General features: G+C 40.3%; 1 protein-coding gene across 1 annotated transcript in view; it reads right to left on the bottom strand.

Moving 5' to 3' along the window:
• Positions 1 to 15288, bottom strand: part of plpp4 (phospholipid phosphatase 4) — a 41472-nt gene that overhangs the window by 16573 nt on the left and 9611 nt on the right. The window contains exons 2-3 of the mRNA XM_017424236.3: positions 5895 to 6003; positions 3362 to 3452 (exon numbers count right to left, since the gene is read on the bottom strand). Of these exons, the coding sequence (XP_017279725.1) occupies positions 3362 to 3452; positions 5895 to 6003 (200 nt within the window). The remainder of the gene's footprint in view (positions 1 to 3361; positions 3453 to 5894; positions 6004 to 15288) is intronic.

Here is a 15288-nt window from a genome sequence, read left to right on the forward strand (position 1 = left end):
GTGTCTTCTTCCTGAGTTATTTGGGGTTATTTTGTATTCCACGCTACACAAACCCACAAAGAAGAGACTAGACCGCAGAAACGGTGGCGAATCACTTTAGAAACAATAAATATTGGGTTAAAGTTGCGGGAAAGTTGCGGTGTTTTGGGCAAAGTTGCTAAAAGTTGCGAATTTGCGGGGTTTGCTTGATTTTGCGTTAATAGTTGCGATCGCAACATCACGATATCCTGGAGGGTCTGAATTATGTCTTCTTAACGTATTTAACCTGCATCTGTGTACCATTTTCAAATCGTGTTACATTCCCCAGCAGGTAGCCATGATCCTGTTTGCAGTTTCAAACTTAAACATCTGAACGCATTCTTATTGTAAAAATCTGATACCATCATTTTTTTTGTTGTGTTGTACTGATTTATAATATTTCTTAGCAACAGATGAGCAATAGAATGAGAAAGCAGTGCAATACTATCCTAATTTCAGAGTTAATGCTTTGACACATTAGTACAAATATGCAGAGACCATGCTTCTACTGAGAACTGTTTTTATGGCTCAGTGGAGGATTACTTTTGCTTCGTACATTAAATAATAATGCCTCCGTACTCTCCGTGATCACATATTCAGATGATGACTTTTTTTTTTCTTTTTTTTTACTTTATAATCAAATTAAGACTTAGCACTACAAGATCATCTCTGCATCATTCTCAAAGAAAAGTCTTGTGGAAATTACGATCCTCAAATGACTTCATTATTTCCAGACCCACAGATAATCATGCAATTAAACAGCGAATGTTTTGGAATGATAAAAAGATTATTAGAAAACTTTTTCAAAAGGAACACCGTGTTCTTTTTTACTCCATATGAGGAGAAAGAGGCTGCGTGAAAGAGCAACGTTATGTTTCTAACAACAGATGCACTATTTTGGCAAAACAAAATCCCAGTTTAATTACATGGAAGCAGATCTAACTCGACTATTTATAAAAAATTAATTTGTGAATTTGGAATTGGAAGACCTTAAGGGATAAACTTGAACTCAATAAGCTTGCAGGAACAGGGGGGTTATTAGTTTTGTGTTTGCAGCCTTTCTAGGAAAATTAAGGGGTCTGGTGATTTTTAAAAACAAGCTGCTTTAACTTCATGAAGTTTCTGAATCAATAGATCTAAAGGTAGCATTGGTACATATTCATACTCAAACTCTCATTACATTTAAACTTAAAATAATAGACTTGCTTTACTTATTAGCTCTTGTAAATCATGCTGCTTGTCCCTCTCTGCAGGCAGTCACGGGCCCGTTAAATTCTGTAATCTCCGCACTGCTGCACCGAGCCGCCCTCTCCCCACCTGATTCATCACAGCGTGTCTCTTTAATTGGATTTGTGACAAACTTTTTTTTTTTTTTTTTAAGGCTTTTGGAAATGCCAAAGTCTCTGCAGGTTTCTGGAATCAGGGGAAAAATTATAACCCGGAGGGACAAAAAAAGAAATGTGTTGGAGAAATCACCGAATGCTGTCTGATAAATGCTCCTGAATCTGAAACCAGTAAATACAGATGATTGCTGATAATAAGAATAATAAACAGGTTACCATGCTGACTGCAACTCAGCGTCAGAGTTTAAAGGGATAGTTGGGTCATTTTTGATGGTGGACTGATACATCCAGCAGCTTCAGCACCATCTGCATTAAACACGGTCTGTATGTTTGCAGCACACATACATTTGTGTAGTAACTTGACAAACTAGACTAAAAGGTGCCATTCAAAAGTGCAGAGGTTTAATATTAGCTAATGTTGCGCTCATTCACAGCAGTTTGTCGTTTTTGAGAGAGTTGTTTTATAAGCCTGGATCTTAGTTTAGCTAGATGTTAGCCTTGCCGATCTCTATGACTGATATTGGCTGATAAAGTGTAAACTATTGATAATTATTTGACAGGACTTCACTTCAGAAATGTCCAGACTTTCCCTTTAAAGATTGACACCATTAAGCATGCAAAGGTACTGAAGTGTGACCAGTTTGCTTCCAGGCAAAACTGCAAAATCGATAAAAAGAAAAAGCTTTTTCTTGGTTGCAGCATTAAAACGCTAATGTGGTGTGTCCAGAAACCTCTGTAAAACATACGCTCATTAACAGACAATTTAAACACCCAGAAGGAAGGAGTTTCGTCCACATTTGGACCGGTGATGGGGATGTAAAAGGATTCAATTTGCAAGGAGCTGGCACGGCTAGAACGAGCACCAGAGGGTATAAGCTGTGGCATTATGAGTGAAGTGATAGTTTTACCAGAAAGTCAAAACTGTGAGTGAAGATCAGCAAATACAGAGGATTCCTCATCGACTCATTAGTCACCTTCACCAGCACTTGACAGAAACTGAAGGGGTCACATTGTGGAGGATCAATCCTGCCAATGTTCAGACAGACACACCAACATCACTGTTGACATCATGGCGTTGGGAGCCGTAGGGTCTGACTTTAGATCACGTCCTGTTCGGATAATTATGACCCTGACACCAAAGCACTACATCATTGACATGTGTCTGCATATCCTACCCTTCCTTAGAGAAAACCCTGGTCCAGTCTATTAACAAGACATCTGTCCACTCATGGCGTGTGTGCGTCATGTCCTCTCACGGCCAGCCACGTCCCCAAACCTCTCCCTAAACTAACATGTGCGCCGTCAGCTTGGTTGTCATGTCCGACCCAGTGCAGATCTGCTGGATTTTAAGAGCCAGTTACAACAGCTGTGGGCCAATTTGCCACAGAAAAAAAAAGACAACAGCTGTATGACTCCATTCTGCACCAAATCGGCACTTGTATCCAACCGACGTGGGACCAACAGTGCGCCTGTGCTACCAACTCCGTTATTTGATCTGATATAATCATTGCAGTACAGTCATAGGACATTTCAGTGAATGCAGTTTAAGTTCATTTCCATCGTTCAGTCTGGGTGCTTTTTTGTCAGAGTATTTGCTGCCATTTTAAGACTCAAACTGTCCAACTCACTTTTAGTCTAAGTTTGTTTTCAGACCATTGTTCTGTCAAAGCTACTGCTGTATTTGACACAAAAGGTAAAAGATGAGGAATAACCTGTAACATCTAAATACTCCATCTGTGTGCAAGAATCCCAATAGATGCCACAAAGCATTTCCACCAGGAAGTGTGGTTAGACTCTTTCTTAAGTCCTTGTTTTTTGTAAACTCTGTTTTGTTTTTTGTTTGGACCCCAAATCTTCTTGTTAAATGACACTAAGATCCAGTCAGTGAGGTAACACATGACACCAGCGGATTATAATCAAAAAATCTGAGTTCATTTAGACTCCCCAGGTTGACTATCAGCAAGAGATTTATGACATTTCAATGAAAGACCTCCACGCACCTAAACATGCCTCTTTGATCTCCGTTTTGTCTGTCCTCTGAATTATCTTCACCACAAATATCACAGCCAGCGGGGTAAGGAAGGAAATCGCCTGTGAGGGAATAAAGATGGAGAGAAAAGGACAGTTATTAGAGATGCTGCTCAGCATTCCTTTGGGTCTGTTTTTCAGGTTAATTGTAAAAGGACTCCTGCTTCAGGGTGATGACCTGAACCCATCTATTATTCAGAGCTAATTTTTCAGAGACAAACTGAGGGGCCAAATGAGCCTCTTTATTGTTCAGTGGATCTTCCAGCTCAAACAGAGAAAATTCACTCTAACTTGATAAGAGATTCGAGCCCCCTCAGCACAGAGGCAATTATTCCTGCCACAGAATGTATTAATTAATTTTGGAACAAATGTGATATGTACTTCCCTGCCTTAAGTAACAAATGATTTAGGATTAAGACTGATTATTTATGATAAAATAATTTAACAGGGGTGCAGTACAAATTACAGACAAGTGTTATGAATGTCATACTTTAATGAAAACTAACATAAGACGCAGAAAACAGATTATATAGTTTTATTGTTATCGATATACATTCTGGTTGCAAGATTATGTTTATTAATATATACGTTACAGTTTTATATATAAAGAGACTTAGTTTAAAACACATTTTCACACAGGAAGGATCCCCAGGAACAGATTTTTATGATTGTTTCATAAACCTGAGCAGCTTTTTTAACCCTCGCTGTCAGGATTCAGTTTTACTGCGTGTTTCTTTTTGTATTTAGTGTTTCTGGTTTCTTTTGGTTTGGGTTTATTGTTGTCTTCTCTTGTCTGCCTGCCACGCCCATCTTCACCTGCCCCAAGCTTTACAATCATCTCACCTGTGCCCACTTCCCCTAATTACCTCCTGTCTTTAAAACCCGGTCATTTCCTCCACTTACTCGCTGGTCTGTTGACGCTTCATGCGCTGTCTCGTTTTGTGTCTCAGGTTTGCCTGTCTCTTGTTCCTGCATTCTGTTATGTTTAGTTTTGCTGCCACATCAGCCTTTGTTTTGTGTTTATTGTAACTAAATTAGTTTCTTTTTGAAAATGAGTCTGCGCGCTGGGTTCGCCTCCTCCTCTACCCATCATGACACTCGCAGCTGAAGAGAGGAAGAGAAGTCCTTGTAACTTTGGGTCCATTTGACCCGAAGGCCACGGGAGGTTTAAAATTATCCACTCGTATGTGTGGAACAAGGACAGAAACGTTCATGTTGTCCAAATTCAGACCCGCCACTTGTTGCAACGAGAGCATCCAAGAGTGACGCTTCAGGCTGCCCCCTGGCTTTTACAGCTCAGACCTTTTAATGAAGGTCACAGTGAACCATAAAGCAGTTCCATGTAGATCCTGTCCGTGAGATAAACTCTCCACAGCTTCAGGGCTGCTGTCAGAGCCGACACACTGCAGAAGGCTGACTGCCGGCTGACGGCACCAGGAGTCTCCAGGGAGGAGGGGGGGCTCCTTTCTAATTCATAATTTAAAGGCACGTCTTCAGCAAAGGTTTGTGGTTGCTGAAGTTAATAAAATCTGTCAGTATTTGTCCAAAGCGTATAGGAAAAGGGAAACAGAAGTAATGGAGGCTGTAAACTAGCTGTTTATGCTTCGCTCTCGGCTGGTCATCGAGCTCTGCAGATAAACACCAAACTGCAGGAATTCTGTGTATTTTAGTTCACTGCTGTAAATGATTAAAGGACTCTCAGCAGCTTATTACTAAACACTCATCAAATGTTTTGCTGATGAGTAACTTTGAGCTCGTTTTATGTTTTGCACAGAGTAGCTTCTTTTTTATGTTGACTTGTTTTCTGGTTATAACCATCTGGTTTGGCAAAAAGTAAAAAAAATAAAAATCTAAATTTGCATGTAGCTTCTAATTTTAGTATATTTATCCGTTTGCATCTAACAAAATATGAACCACTGGACGGTTTGAAATGAAAACCACAAAGATTGACACTTTTAGAGTCAATCTGATTCAAGATGTCTACCGCAGGCCTCTGACATCGGTTTAAAGATATTGAGCCAAGATGTGGTGTGGTAGTAGCTGAGAGTGCTACTCATTGTGGAATATCTTAATTTGGGGTGACTCCAAAAGTTAATTAGTTGTAGATGTACACCCGCCGACTAGTTTCTGAGAGTTTCATTAAAACAATCCAGTGATTCATGAGATATTTTGCTAATTTAAAAACAGTCTTGACACCAAACGTTTATGCCAAAGTTTTAAGCAAAAATATTGTTCAACACATAGTGCTCTAAGTATATGTTGGAGCTAAAATTTGCCACTGTCACACCAAACTTTAGCTCAATATCTGTAAAAATGACAGAGTTTTAGCCTTTTTTTGTGTTTGCTGAGAACTATTAGCTGTGGCCATAATGAAGGACATCTCCATCACACAAAGTCAACAATAATAATGAGACACATTTCTTTTAAACAACATTAATTAACGGGTTTTTAGTAGTAATCAAGTCTGTAATAAGAGGCATGAATAGTCAGACAGCAGGTACTTACGAACATGACCTTCTTGGGGATGTGGTCTGACTTAATGAGAGGATTCTTGTAGAGCCAAAGCTCCTCAGGTTGTATAACTCTCTCAAAGGGCTCCAGAAACTCTGTGAACCTGCGATAACGAACAGAAATACAGTAAACTGATCAGTTTGAAACACTTTACAGACTCACGAGAGTTTTCTCTAAGACGCCGGATGTCTTTAGCTTGGATGCCGTACATCAGATCTCCTTTTGTGTTTCTGCAGAGGACAGGAAAAGAATGCTTTTGTGTTCTTCCACAAAAAAAAAGAAAAGGCTGACTTCACCTTGGATCACCCAAACTGCTGTCTCACACCGAGCAGGAGCAAATTAGCACGCTTCTGTTCTTTTAGTTTCAAATAAAGGCAAAATCCACCACAAAACAGACTTTACCTTCCTGCATTAACTTAAAGTATTTTATTATTTAATATTATTTTTAAAAAGTTAGTGCTATTACCTAAACTTCACCGAAGATTCCTCGGGATCTGCAGGCGAGCTGCTTGAATCCAGCAGGAAAGTGTAATCGTGTGCTGTTCTCTAAAACAACATGCCCTCCGGCAACTCATTTATTTGCTTTCAAAGTGAAAAGAAGAACTTAATTCCTGCCGGGTTTCTCAGTGTGAATCAAACTGTGGAAAAATGAATAATAACATCATCTAAATGGAACATGAATCTCCCGCAAACTGTCCTCAAGACACAACAACAAAAAAAAAAGTTTAACTACAGAAACTGCTTTTTTTGCAAAAATCCGGTGATGAATAAGTTTCCTGAAACTTGCTAAAGAAGCTAAAACCGAGTTGTTAAACTCAAAAGAAGCAGAACACAAGCTAAAAGCTAAACATAGCTAGAAGTAGCAAAAGGGTTGCTGAAAGTAGAAAAATGGTGGCTAAAGTTAAAAGTAGCAGAGTGGCTAAAAGATTAAAGTAGCAAGACAATAGCTAGAAGCTAAAGGTAGCAAAAGGTTAGCTAAAAGCTAAAAGTAACTGAATGATAGCTAAAAGTAGCTGAAAATTAAAGGTAGCAAAATGGAAGCTTAAAATAGCAAAATGGCAGCTAGAAGCTGAAAGTAGCAGTGGCTAAAAGCTTAAAGTAGCAAGACAGCAGCTAGAAGCTAAAGGTAGCAAAAGGCTAGCTAAAAGCTAAAAGTAACTGAATGATAGCTAAAAGTAGCTGAAAACTAAAGGTAGCAGAATGGAAGCTAGGCACTGAAAGTAGCAGAACGCTCACTCAGTGTTTTTTAAAATAAAGCTAAATATTTTGAAAAATTTAAAAAGTGACAAAGACCAAAAGTCAGAGCATCCATCTCCTGAATGAGCTGAACGTTTTGATACATGAACAGCTAAAATAGCACAAGGTCTGCAGATGTTTTAGACCACAGGAGAACAGTAGTGTGAATGCTGATTCAGACAACTAATTTAGCTGTTTGTCGTCTCGTCAGTTACACAGACCTAACCTCAGGCATAAACACGCCGTGCGTCTCTTATTGTGACATCATGGCCGTGTGTAGGAGCAGCGTGGCCCATCAAGCCCAGGCTGTGAAAATCCCATCCGTCGGTCTGCTGATAACTACACGTCAGGACGTTTTTTTGACTAATCGGCTCAGGTTCATTTTACACCTTGCTGAGCCCGTGTGTGGGGTTCACTTCAGCTGCATTACATTCACCGTATGGGGCGTGCGGCCTGCTAATGACACACGGCACGCTTCATGAAATACTTAATTTCCCCAGCTTTCCCTATCTGCAGCCATCTTGTCAGGCGTCAGTGACTGGGAATGTTATTTTTGTCCCTGGGGAGTAAACGCAGGAAGACTGAGCACACAGATAAAGTCAGTCAGACCCCAAACCCAAACTTCAGGTTATTAGACGGCAACTCGTCTGCCTGCCATTCTGTACGACTTATCTTCCATAAAGCCGAATGTCCTCATTACTTTGAGACACACACACATCCAAAAGAACATCGAACGCTTTCTTTTATACGTTATTCTGGGACGCATGATCTGCACAAACCTTCAGAGGTGGATCATTACTGCCAAATGGTTTTGGTTCAGATAGAGTGAGTCACTCCCAAAAAAATCCAAAATATTACTGAGAAAAACAATCAGAAAACTGAATTGAGCGGCTTTTTTCAGCTACAAACCTCCTTTTTTACAAACAAAATTAAAGCTTAATAATACTTGAAGGAATGCCTATCACCCGCTGCCTTCCTTAAGAGATGATAAGACAAGACGTCAGGCTCAGAGGACGTGTTGGGAACGACTCTCAGCTACTACCACACCAACTTTTAGCACAGGGGCTGAAAAATGTACAAAATTTAGGAGTTAATTTAGTGTTTTCTGAGGTCAGTTGGCTGTGGTGGCCATCTGTCCACAGGTTCATGAAAGATTTTGGTTACAGACACAAAAAAGTTTTGTTCTTCTTTTGCCTTTCAGATGCTTTTAAAGATGGGTGATCATGTAATGTCTGTTTGCATATGTATTTGCGTTTGTTTATCTGTCTGTGAGAAAAAATATCCTGAACCAGTGGACTGATTTTAATGAAAACTCAGAAAATATTTATTGGATGTGCATCTACAACTAATTCACTTTCAGAATCTACTGGTTCCAAGATGGCTGCCATGGCTAATCAACCTTTAGCAAACACAAAAATGGCTATAACTCCGTCGCTTTTACAAACATTGAGGTAAAACTTGGTGTGGAGGTAGCTGAGCACCGTCTCTCTAATAGATCATGTGTTTATTGGAAACTTTGGGATGCAGAGCAGTAAGTAATGTGCGTTTCTTCGAGGAATGCTAGTTTCATTAGATGCTATTTTTGCTTCGAATGTAATTTTAGAGAAATGCATCAGTTACAGGAGGTGACAGAAGGTATTTTTGTCTGTGCAGCAGAGATGATTACCCTCACTTTAGTCGACTTAATGTCTGAGTTCAGTTGGTAATGACATGCACAGCGTGAGCAACATTTTATCTCGCTGAGATATAATTGTAATCAGAGGGATCTGAAGAAGACAGACAGCGCGGGGTGAACTGGGTGGGATGCTGTGTTTTAGATGGAGCACATTTGCACATTCACTCAGGCAAAACTTACGACACCCAGTTTGTCTCCAGGTAGAAATTTGTCATTTTGTTTCTGATGACTGCATTAATAAAAATGTTGCACGGTGCTCTTCCTGACAGGAAAACAGTTGCTGTTAAAGAACAGAGGAGACACCGAGATAAGGTAACAGCTATAATGCTCCAGTCTGAAAATTCATCACAGGAACCAAAAAAGCTGTTTAATCAGAGCCTCAACAGCAGGCCCTCTCTTTCTATTTATTTATTTTTATTTAACCAATAAATCACAAAAAACACCCACACTGCCTGCCTTATGTTGTAAAAATATCAAAATATTTTTAAAAATTACTTGAAAAAACTACTAATAGTGTAATACTATTATGTTGCCTTCTTGCTGTGTGAATTTTATCTCAGTCACCTTTAAAAACTGTGAGGATTTAGGTTTTTGTGTTGCGGTTTGTTGTTTTTGTTATTATCTTGTTTCTGTTTGAGTTATTGTTCAGTTTAGTTTTTCCTGTTCTTGTTTGCCGTCACCATTCACTCCTCCCCCAGTCACTCTTTTGCCTTCATGCCACGCCTACCTACACCTGTCTTAAGTCTTGGCCTTTTGATTTTGTTTATTTTATTTTAATAAATTAGTTTTAAGATATGTCTGCACTCTGGGTTCGCCTCCTTCCCCACCCTCCCTGACAAAAACATGTTTCCTATTAGCCTAAACCTATTAATTATTGCATATACATCTGCAACTGATTCACTTTTGGTAATAACCTGGTTCAAGATGGCCGTAGATACAGATATTGAGGTAAATCCTTGGTGTGGTTTTAGCTGAGAGTCGTTCACAGCACATACTCTGAGTGGGACATCTGGCAAATAACTGTATCTGAAAGAGTTTGATTAAAATGGCTGAAAGGCAGCTTGAGATGAGTTTAGTGTAAAACTGGATCAGATTTTATTGGTACAAAGACGTAATAAAACGGTGAATCTAGCTTTAATCCCAAAACTGCATCAACAGGGCGTCCATGAATCGGTACAAATTAGTTAATCTTCACATCCCTGAATTGCATCAGTAAAGTCATGCAGTATATCTTGATTTATCACAGTTTATAATTTAATGTCTGCTAATCAAATGCTGAAATCCCCCCAACTTTTGCACCACATGGCGAAAGAGCATTCTGTTCTGGTGTTTTAGGTTTTAACTCTCAGTCTTCGCCCTTTCTGACTGCTTAAGGTTGAGTTATTTTCTTCGCTCTCTGTTACAAATTGCACTGAAGTTGTTCGCAGTCACAACGCGCCATCTTCGAAAATCAAGAGACACACTCAAGGCCGTTTGCCTGGTCATTTTTTGATTGCATTTGCACTCTCGGGAGGGCCACTCCTGCCAATCAGCGGGGCTTAAAAACCTACTTGTGTGTGCAGTCAGAGAGCTGGAGTCGAGGTCTGACCATCTGCCAGATCTGGGACCGGATTCAAAATGAATTTTCCCACCAGAAATAAGCGATTATGCCGGTCGCGCGCTCATTCTTGGGGGCACCAACGTGTCAACTCTCCTTATTACTCCAGTCATTTAATCATGGAGCTGGAGCTATTGAACCGTCTCTCATGAGATTTACAAGCTATTAGGATCAGAGGTTCTGTTGAGCCCTGTGGGAAATTCTTTTTCTTTTTTTTTTTTTTATGAGTGCATCGTCTGGTTAATTTAATGAGCAATTCCCTTTCCTCCCCTCACAAACCATCAAATGTAACTAGAGAATTGTAATCTTCATTAATAATCAGCGGATATAGTTGATATTTTCTAGCAACCATGAAAAGTGCAAACAGACAAACAGTTTTTGATGGCTTTGAGCCCATTTCTGGCCTAGTTTTGGCTGTTGGCGCTCAGAACAGCTGGTGTGGATCTGCAACATGACCAACATGCTGCTGGAATGACCTCTTTGTTGTCCGAGTGGAGAAGTTTCATTTTTTAAAGGTGGAAATGGATTCAAAAAGGCTGATATTTTAAAAATCTGCTTAAAGATGCTCATTTTAGCTCTCAGTAATTCACAAAATCAAACACAGAATTCTATATTTAAACCTCATGACTTTCAGCTACTACCACACCAGATTTTTAGCACAATATCTGCAAAACCAATCTTTGAAAACAAACAGAAAAAAAAAAATTAAAATCAACTCTATATTTAACAGGACGCCAGCGAAGAGATGCTAACACAGGAGTGATGCTGGGTCTGTTTGGCTGCAGAGATCGAAACCAGCTGCAGACGGGGCAATTGGTACCAAAAAAAAGAGAATTACAACCTGGAGGAGATCATGTTGTTATCAGACAGGAAGGATTTGAGCTTTTAACTTATTAGGCAAAATGAACCCAAATTTAGCATTTTCGCTAATATTACAACAGCCCTAAATCGTGTAATTGTTGCACTTTTGTGTGGTTACAGTACTTTATAGCGTCTTCTTTTTGATGGATCTCCCAAGTTCCAACAAGTTGGTGTAAATCCTGAAGCAACTGAGATGAAGACTTTCCACCTGGAGAGCTTTTTAATTCAGACTGGGCAGTGTGACGTTCCAAGCTTTAAACTGCATGAGGCATTTATGGGAGCTAAATGAATCTTGCACCCCTTCCCTCCTGAGGGTCATTAGGGTCTAAAGCTTCATCTCCTGCAGTTTACAGCTTGGAACTTCTCACTCTCCAGTGTGGAATTGGAAAAAAGCTCCCTGGATGAGAAGTGAAATGACTTCAGCTGCAGAAAAGAAGTCCTAAAGTTTGTTTTTAAACTTTTAGGAGTTCTTTAAACATCTTTAAATACAGCCATTAACTATTTGGAGTTAACTCTGTCTGTGTGTTAGCAAAATAGCTGTTGTACCACTGGGTGAGTTTTATTTAAATTGTCAGAAAGCGTTCATTGGACGTACAGCTGATAAACCTTTGGAGCCAACCCAATTCATGATCGCTGTAGAGGCAAAGGGACCTTTAAAAAAACACCAAAATGGTTTTTATTTAATTAGATATTCTACTAAAATTTGATGTGGTAGTAGTTGAGAGTCATCCTGAACACTGACAGTGAAATCTGTCATGTTTTAACGTAAGACGATCTTGGTCTAAACCTTTAATCCTGAAATGCAGCAGGCGATGTGCATTCCTCCCAGGAATTCTAGGCCTTTTATTTTTAGTGTCTCATCCTATAAAACAGAGATTTCTAACGACGGATGAGAGTCGCAGCAAGTGATTCTCACTTTATTATAAATCCACACCTTTACACCCTCGACACGACATGGAACAGGAAAATACATTTTGCTTAGGTTACATTTTTTACTCAGAAAAATCCTGTGTCTGCTTTTCCAGCAAAATCAAATCTTACCTCCTTCGCCACGACTGGATTAAAATAAAGAGTAGCGGGTATGGATGGTTTAATAAAACTCTGCTGCTGCTGCACGGGGGCATTGGGATCAGGGAAGGAGAGGGGGGGCAGCTTCCTGACAAACTGAGGGTATGATCTGGATTTAATTATGCTACTTTATTTCATCATTATTTGACCTGAGCAGCGGGCTGCTGTCTGGAAAACTAATGCGACCCCGAGTGTGTCGTTGATTTAGCAAAGCCTGAGGGATAATTGCGTTTTTAAAGAACAGAGGTTTCAATCAAGCTAGCAGCATTCTGGCAAACAGATTCCTACTGGATTAAAGGCACCACAAACAATTACTGTTAATGGGGCTTTTTATTGTTTTAGCTTGTGTCTGTTAGCAAAATATCTCCCAACACACTGAACAGATTTTAATAAAACTCCCAGAGAATAACAGGAAATACGACTACAACTGATTAAGTTGTAGATTCATGATGGTCGCCATAGCTAATCCACTTTAGCAAACACATAAATGGTTAAAACCTGCTTAGATACTGAGCTGAAAACGGGGGTAGTAGTAGCTGAGAGTTATTCCTAACACATACTTAGGGTACTTAAATGGTCGCTCTGGGTGACATCAAGGAATGTTTGGTCTTTGTTGTTGTTGTTTAAAAGGATTTGAGTATACAGAGGGTTTTAAGCCTGCAGGGGAGGTTGGTTTTGTAGTCAGGTTAATTATTTGTAGTTGGGAGTTTGGAAACTGAATTAGTTGCTGCAAACTGAGACTTTAAGCTGTTTCCAAACAAACGGTAAATAGACTGTAGTTATAAAGCACCTTCCCAGCCAACCAGCCTATTTGAAGCAATCCACACACATTCATGCAGCACTCTGCTACATCTCTACAAAACTAATCTGACCAATCAGAGCTTCAGATCACATTTACACACCGACGGGGCACATCGGAGGCAATGAGGGGTTCAGTGTCATGCCCAGGGTCACTGCTGCCAGGAATCAAACCTCCGACTCGTCTGTTGGAGGACGATCACTCTAACCACTGAGCCACAGCCGCCCATTAGTACAGCTTCTTGCTTTGGGATCTAACAGATGATTAGGTTACAAATCACCTCACCTTGTTTATCTGCGATTGTAAAACTCAGTCACATTGTAATAACGGCCATCTCTGAATTTCCCCGATAGCAAACTGCATATTTAATCACAGTAACTTACAATAAAACGCTGTTCTCACCTGCAGGCTTTTAAACGCTGCATTCAGCTTCAGATGAGCAGTAAATGTCACACAGTCTCTGTTTGTGTCCCTGGTTACAGTCAGGGAATTGGCTGAATGTGTCGGGAATGCAAAGCGTCACTTCGAACAGAGGAGCGGAGCGGGATGGATGCTGATTGACACCCGGCAAGCTCCTCCGAGAGATTCCTTCTCAAAAAGGCTAAAGGGGAGAGAAAACGCCATCCTTCACATGTCACACAAAAGCCTGGGAGGGTGCTGGGTGTAAAACACAACAAACTGATCAAGAGGGTGTATTAAAACCCTGTTTTATAATGAGGAGCCATAAGGGGACTAATTTAGTGGGCAGCAGTTGTCTGTTAACCAGGAAAGCTCCAGGGACAGCTTGAGAAAGGTCAGGGACCTGTATTTGAGACAGGTGTCAGGAAATGCAGCAGTCTGAAGCTGGCAGGACACGACCACGGGGACACGAAGAGATTTCTGAATCGGGGGAGCATGTTGGGAGGGCACCAGGAAGGAAAGGAGCCGGACCGTTACGCACCAATGATTTCCCTGGAGCTTCTTTATAATGCTCCACAGGTTCAGGGCTTGCAGTCACTGAGCATGCTGGGAAACTGCACCGGCTTTTAAGGCTCGTTTATATTGCTTTAACAGATTTGTTCAGCTTTTCCTTTTCCTCCTGCATCGATTGGTGGAAATGACCACTTTTTAATGTAAACATGGGTTAAGGAAGCCAAAGCAGTGAAGCCCTGTTATTGTGTGAAATCTGAATCAGAATTCACACTTTTGTTTTCCTGATTTTAGTTTCTTCTGTATGTTTTTGCAATCTAACTCCGTCTGCTGACTTTGTGCTGTTTTAGCCATTCATATCAAAGCGTTCAGCTCATTCAGGAGACGGCTGGTGAGACTTTTGGTTTTTGTAACGATTCGGCTTTTTGAAATATTTACCTTTATTTACATTTTGTTTCTCAAAAACTCTTTGAAATCTATTTTAGCGTACTTGTTACATTTGTAGCTTTTAGCTACTGTTTTGCTCATTTTGCTCATTTTAACTTTAACAATTCAGTTTCAGCTTCTTCATCAAATTTCCTCAAAGTCATTCAGCCTTCAGCATTCATAGACAAGCCTTGTCAAGCACGGTGGTGGTAGCATCATGGTGAGTGGAATAATGAAGAATGAGGTTTTCCTCCGAATTCTTTAAGTTTACCTCAAACCTACAGCTGGAAAATGATTCCAAACACATATCAGAACTGGTTTCTTATTGGATAAAGCATCAGAACTGGTTTCTGATTGGATAAAGGGGGCTAATAGCCTTCCTGGCATGGTCCCGACCCAACGAGCCAGAATTCTGCTGAAGCTCGTTGAGACAACAAACCTGAGGTCCAGGTGATGCTCAGTAAAGGATGTTTAACCCAATATTAGTGGTTGGAGGTGGGGGTGGGGGGAATGGATTTATAAATTCAAGCTTGTTTCTTTAAACTGATTGAAGTTGGATCTTGTCTAATCGTCCCACCCGGGAAAAAAGAACGATTCACTCCTTAAAAGTCAAATCATGTGTGGAGGATCATGAAAAAATCCGATGAGTTGGAAGGAGGGGGGGTCACATGGAGGGAATTAAAGACATCCTGAAGGCTCACACAGATTGGAGACAAACGTGGGACGGGGACACTGTTGTCATACTCATTGTTCCTCCTGGAAAAGCTGACAGCAACAGGAAACAGATCTCCGCTCTGGTTCAGAAAGACATACAGAT

Source organism: Kryptolebias marmoratus, linkage group LG22, assembly GCF_001649575.2.
Source record: "Kryptolebias marmoratus isolate JLee-2015 linkage group LG22, ASM164957v2, whole genome shotgun sequence".
Lineage (NCBI taxonomy): Eukaryota > Metazoa > Chordata > Actinopteri > Cyprinodontiformes > Rivulidae > Kryptolebias > Kryptolebias marmoratus.